The following is a 6,075-nucleotide window of genomic DNA, read 5'->3' on the forward strand; positions in this document are numbered from 1 at the left end:
GCGGAGCCGCTGCGAGGCCTCCTCGGGTGTCCCCGCGGGGATCGCAGCGGTGGCGGAGGCGGAGGCGGTTCCGGGCGGAGGCAGCGGATGGATATAAGGAAGGCGGTGCTGCGGCCGCGCCTCTTCCGCCTCTCCCTCAGAGCCGCCATGGTGAGCGCGGCGTGGCCGGGAGCGCCCGGGGGGCTCCAAGGGGGCTCAGAGGGGACCGAGGGGTCTCGGGAAGGGATGTGGGGCCCATATGGGGCACATGTGGGGCAGGGGGTGCCGAGAGGGTCCCTTTGGGGGGGTATGGGAGGGACCCTGAGGGGGATGTGGGGTCCGTGTGGGGCAGGGGGAGCTGAGGGGGCTTTTGGGGGGGTTTTTAGGGTGCGGCCCTGAGAGCCTCGGGAGGGGATGTGGAGTCTCCAGGGGAAATTGGGGGGCAGAGGATGCTGAGGGGGGGCCTTTGAGGCGCTTTTGGGGTGGTTTTAGGGGGGATCCTGAGAGCCTCGGAGGAGATTTGGGGGGGCTCAGAGGGGGATTTGGGCCCCATGTGGGGCAGGGGATGCAGAGAGGGGCTCTTGGGGTTTTGAGGGGGGGGCATTAAGGGGGCAGGAGATGCTTTTGGGGTGACTGTGGAGGTAGATGGGGTCACTATGGGGCCGAGGGGGACCCTAAAGCAAATCTATGGGGCTGGGGGGAATACGGGGACACCCCAAAGCCTTTATGGGGCCAAGGGACCATGGGTGGGACCCTTGGGTGCTCTGGGGTTTTTATGGGGCTGGGCGGGGGGGGGATATGGGGAGACCCCAAAGCTTTTATGGGGCTGAAGGGTCATAGATGGGACCCTTGGGTGCTCCGGGGTTTTAATGAGGCTGGGGGCAGCTCTGTGGGATGGGGTCTCCGGGATTTTTATGGGATTTGGGGGTGGCTCTGTGGGGAGAGATCTCCAGGATTTTTATGGGGTTGGGGGCAGCTCTGTGGGGTGGAGTCTCTGGGATTGGGGGCAGTTTTTTGGGGAGAATCTCCGGGATTTTTATGGGGCTGAGGGTGGCTCTAAATGGGAGATCCCTGAGGGGGCTCTGTAGGGTTTTTCTGGGTGGAATCTCCGGGGTTTTTATGGGATTTGGGGCACTTTTATGGGGTGGAGTCTCTGGGATTAGGGGCAGCTTTTTGGGGAGAATCTCCAGGATTTTTATGGGGCCGGGGGCAGCTCTGTGGGGTGGAATCTCCGGGTTTTTTTATGGGGCTGGGGGCAGTTCTGTGGGGTGAGATCTCCGGGGTTTTTATGGGATTGGGGGCAGCTCTGTGGGGTGAGATCTCCGGGGTTTTTATGGGGCCGGGGGCAGCTCTGTGGGGTGAGATCTCCGGGGTTTTTATGGGATTTGGGGCAGCTCTGTGGGGTGAGATCTCTGGGGTTTTTATGGGATTTGGGGCAGCTCTGTGGGGTGAGATCTCCGGGGTTTTTATGGGATTTGGGGCAGTTCTGTGGGGTGAGATCTCCGGGGTTTTTATGGGATTGGGGGCAGCTCTGTGGGGTGGAATCTCTGGGGGTTTTTATGGGATTTGGGGCACTTTTATGGGGTGGAATCTCCGGGATTAGGGTCAGTTTTTTGGGAATAATCTCCGGCATTTTTACGGGATTGGTGACATCTCCACGGGGGTGGAGTCTCTTTATGGGTGGGATCTCCGGGATTTTTTGGGGGTTGGGGGCAGCCCTGTGGGAGGGGTCCGGGGCTCATCCCGCCCCTCTCCCGGCACAGACCAAGAAGAGGAGGAACAACGGGCGAGCCAAGAAGGGCCGCGGGCACGTGCAGCCCATCCGCTGCACCAACTGCGCCCGCTGCGTGCCCAAGGACAAGGCCATCAAGAAATTCGTCATCAGGAACATCGTGGAGGCCGCTGCTGTCAGGGACATCTCCGAGGCCAGCGTGTTCGACTGTGAGTTTGGCCTGCAGGGGGGTTGGCACCCCTGAAAATGTCCCCCTGGCACCCCTGAAAATATCCCCGTGGCACCCTTAAAATTATCCCCTGGCACCCCTAAAAATGTCCCCGTGGCACCCCTAAAAATGTCCCCGTGGCACCCCTGAAAATATCCCCCGGCACCCCTAAAAATATCCCCCGGCACCCCTAAAAATGTCCCCCTGGCACCCCTAAAAATATCCCCCGGCACCCCTAAAAATGTCCCCCTGGCACCCCTAAAAATATCTCCTGGCACCCCTAAAAATATTGCCCTGGCACCCCTAAAAATGTCCCCGTGGCACCCCTAAAAATATCCCCCGGCACCCCCTAAAAATATCGCCCTGGCACCCCTAAAAATATCGCCCTGGCACCCCTAAAAATATCATTCAGTTCAGCCTTGGGTGGGTCACGGTGTCAGCCCAAAAAAGTTTCTTTTGTCGCTTCAAAAATCATCTTTTTGTCACCCCAAAATTATCTCACCTTGTCCCACTCAAAAAAAAAATCATCCGGGTTTCCAGAAGAGCCCCTCTGTCACCCCAAAATAGCCTTGGTGTCCCCCCAAACAGCCCCTCTGTCACCCCAAAACCAGCCCCTGTCACCCCAAAATGGCTCCCCTTGACGCCCCCCAAAACAGCCCCAATTTCCCCCCAAAATGATCCCCCTTGCTCACCCCAAATGCCCCACTCTGCTGCCCCTTTTCCCCCAAAACAGCCCCCCCCAAAACAGCCCCCCCAAAACAGCCCCCCCCACTGCCCTGCAGAGCTGTTTTTGGGGTCCCTGATCTGTCCCAGGGGGTTTTTGGGGTCCCTGGGGGCTGTTTTTGGGGTCCCTGGGCTGTCCCAGGCCTTGTTTTGGGGGTCTCTGGGCTCTCCAAGGGTTTTTTTGGGATCTCTGGGCTGGTTTTGGAGTCCCTGGTTGTATTTTTGGGGTCCCTGGTGGCATTTTTGGGGTCCCTGACCCCTTTTTCCCCCTCCCAGCCTACGTGCAGCACGTGAAGCTCCATTACTGCCCTGGGGTGTTTTTGGGATCTCTGGGGTGTTTTGGGGGTCCCTGGTTGTATTTTTGGGGGTTCTGAGGCTGATTTTGGGATCCCTGGGTGTATTTTTGGGGTCCCTGGTTGCGTTTTTTGGGGTCCCTGACCCTTTTTCCCCCTGCCAGCCTACGTGCTGCCCAAGCTGTACGTGAAGCTCCATTACTGCCCTGGGGTGTTTTTGGGATCTCTGGGGTGTTTTTGGGGGCTTTTTGGGGTCCCTGGTTGCATTTTTGGGATCCCTGGTTGTATTTTTGGGGTCTCTGAGGCTGTTTTTGGGGTCCCTGGTGGCGTTTTTGGGGTCCCTGACCCTTTTTCCCCCCTGCCAGCCTACGTGCTGCCCAAGCTGTACTTGAAACTCCATTACTGCCCTGGGGTGTTTCTGGGATCTCTGGGGTGGTTTTGGGGGATTTTTGGGGTTCCTGGTTGTATTTTTGGGGTTTCTGAGGCTGTTTTTGGGGTCCCTGGGTGTATTTTTGGGGTCTCTGAGGCTGTTTTTAGGGTCCCTAACCCCCTTTTCCCCCCTGCCAGCCTACGTGCTGCCCAAGCTGTACGTGAAGCTCCATTACTGCGTGAGCTGCGCCATCCACAGCAAGGTGGTTCGGAACCGTTCCCGGGAGGCCCGCAAGGACCGGACCCCCCCGCCCCGCTTCCGCCCGGCTGTGAGTCTGGGGGCGTCCCTGAGGGGGTCCCTGAGGGGTCTGGGGGGGTCCCAGGGGTGTCCGGGGGGTCCTCAGGGGTCTGTGGGGGGGGGATCCTGGATGGGTCCCACAGGGAATGCAACCCCCCCACCCCGCTTCCACCTGGCTGTGAGTCCGGGGGGGTCTCCAGGGGGTCCCAGGGGATCCCTAAGGGGTCCCAGGGGAGTTTGGGAGGGTCCTGGAGAGTCTGAGGGGGTCGGGGGGTGTCCCTGAGGGGTCCCAGGGGTGTCTGGGGGGTGTCCCTGGGGGTCTGGGGGGGCCAAGAGGGGTCTCAGGGGTGTTTGAGGGGGTCCCGAGAAGTCTGGGGGGGTCCCTGAGGGGTCCCAGGGAGGGTCCTAGGGGGTCCCTAAGGGGTCTGGGGGGTCCCAGGGGTGTTTGGGAGGGTCCTAGATGGTTTGGGGAGGGGGGGGGGGGGGGGGGGTGGGTCTGGGTTGCAGCCCCCACCCCACCATGAGTTTGGGGTCTCCTGGGAGGAGTCCCTGGAGGGGTCTGGGGGGATCAGAGGGGTCCCTGGGGGGGTCTCAAGGGGTCTGAGGGGGTCCTGGAGGGGTCTGGGGATACGTGGGGGGGTCCTGGGAGGGGTCCCAGGGGATTTTGGGAGGTCCCGAGGGGTCCTGGGAGGGTCTGGGGGTCCTGGATGGGGTCTGTGCCCCCCCCCCAGCACCCCTGACTTTGTTTCTCTCTGCAGGGAGCAGCCCCCAGGCCCCCCCCCCAAGCCCATGTGAGGAGACCCCGGCCCAGTGCGGGACCCCCCAGTGCAAAGTCAATAAAGGATCTGCCCAGAGCCGGCTCCGAGAATTTGGGGGGATTTTGGGGGGGGGTCCGGAGGGGATCTCACCCCCCTCATTATGGGGAGAGCTGGATTCACCCCAAATCTTGGGTGGGGGGCTGCTCCAAGCCTGGCTCCGTGTTTTGGGGGGATTTGGGAATTGGGGGGGGGGGGGGGGGGTCAGTTTGGGGAGCTCTGATCCCATTCTCTGTTTTTGGGGGGATTTAGGAATTTGGGGGGGGCTTCCTGAGGGGCTCCCAGCCCCCTTTGTTTTGGGTGGGGGGCTCTGGGGACCCCCCAGTGTGGGCCTGGGGGCTGCTGCCCACCCTGGAGGGGAGGAAATGGGGGGGCTCTGACCCCTGGGGGGGCTCTGGGGGTGCCCCGGACCCCTCCCCTGAGCCCAGACCCTGTCCCGGGTTTGGGGGGCTCGGGGTCCCCAAATTCTCCCCAGGGCCAGGAGCTGCCCCGAGCTGGGGGGTGGGGTCAGAACCCCCCCCCTTTTTTGGGGGTGTTGGGGGTCAGACCCCCCCGTTTTTGGGGGTGTTGGGGGTCAGCCCCCCCCCCCCCCGTTTTTGGGGGTCCGGGGAGGGGCTCCACCCTGGCAGCTGCATTTGGGGGGGCAGCAGTGGGGCCCGGGCTGCTCCCCGTGTTTTGGGGGGCTCGACTCCTGTTTTTTGGGGGTCTTCCATTGTCCCCAACCCCCCCTTCGGTTTTTTTGGGGGGGGTCTCCGTGGGGCCTGAGCCCCCCTCCCCGTATTTTCGGGGGGCTTCAATGGTTCCCAAACCACCCCATCCGCTTTTGGGGAGGGGTCTCCATGAGGCCCGAGCCCCTCCTCATGTTTTGGGGGGGCTCGATTCCTGTTCTTTTGGGGTGCTCCGATTGTCCCCAACCCCCTTTTCGGTTTTTTGGGGAGGGTCTTCGTGGGGCCCGACCCCCTCCCCGTGTTTTTGGGGGGCTTCAATACTCCCAACCCCCTCCCCCGTGCGTTTTTTGGGGATCTCCATGGGGTCGGAGCTCCTCTCTCTTTTGGGGGGCTCGACCCCTTCCCCGTATTTTGGGGGGGCTTCAATATCCCAAGTCCCCCCGTCCTTTTTGGGGGATCACCGTGGGCTCCGAGCCCCTCCTCATGTTTTTGGGGAGGCTCGATCCTGTTTTTTTGGGTGGGCTTCAATTGTCCCCAACCCCCTTTCGGTTTTTGGGGAGGGTCTCCGTGGGGCCCGACCCCCTCCCCGTGTTTTTGGGGGTTTGACTCCTCCCGTATTTTGGGGGGGCTTCAATAGTTCGTTTTTTGGGGATCTCCGTGGGGCCCGAGCCCCCTCCGTGTTTTGGGGGGCTCGACCCCTTCCCCGTGTTTTGGGGGGGCTTCAATAGTTCCCAACCCCGCCCTCCCCCGTGCGTTTTTTGGGGGGGGTCTCAGTGGGGCCCGGTGTGTGACCGAGGGCTCGGAGGGGAGAACTTCGCTCCGGGACCGGAGGGGACCGAACCGGGCCGGGCTGGGGGCTCCACACGGGGCCGGTCCCGGTGCCACCGCCCCGGGCACGGCGGGCGGGTCCCGGGGCGTGGCGGGGAGGGAAGCGGGGAGGGAACCGGGGCGTCCCCCCCCGCTCCTTTCCCTTTCCCCGGCCCGGCCCGG

At 62.3% G+C, this 6,075-nt stretch overlaps 1 protein-coding gene across 1 annotated transcript; it reads left to right on the forward strand.

Moving 5' to 3' along the window:
- On the forward strand, positions 1-5,876 carry RPS26 (ribosomal protein S26). Its single transcript, XM_088180623.1, has 5 exons — positions 1-150; positions 1,743-1,920; positions 3,503-3,633; positions 4,361-4,552; positions 5,814-5,876. Exons 1-5 carry the CDS (start codon positions 88-90, stop codon positions 5,874-5,876), a joined length of 627 nt encoding a protein of 208 aa, XP_088036749.1. The 5' UTR covers positions 1-87.
- The last annotated feature ends 199 nt before the right edge of the window (positions 5,877-6,075 follow it).

Source organism: Sturnus vulgaris, chromosome 30 (assembly GCF_052056855.1).
Source record: "Sturnus vulgaris isolate bStuVul1 chromosome 30, bStuVul1.hap1, whole genome shotgun sequence".
Lineage (NCBI taxonomy): Eukaryota > Metazoa > Chordata > Aves > Passeriformes > Sturnidae > Sturnus > Sturnus vulgaris.

Excerpts from the sequence above, each read along its gene's own strand:
- RPS26 (XM_088180623.1), top strand. The coding sequence starts at position 88 with ATGGATATAAGGAAGGCGGTGCTGCGGCCGCGCCTCTTCCGCCTCTCC. Across the intron at positions 151-1,742 it reads TCTCCCTCAGAGCCGCCATG|ACCAAGAAGAGGAGGAACAA; the intron begins GTGAGCGCGGCG and ends CTCCCGGCACAG. Across the intron at positions 3,634-4,360 it reads CGCCCCGCTTCCGCCCGGCT|GGAGCAGCCCCCAGGCCCCC; the intron begins GTGAGTCTGGGG and ends TTCTCTCTGCAG.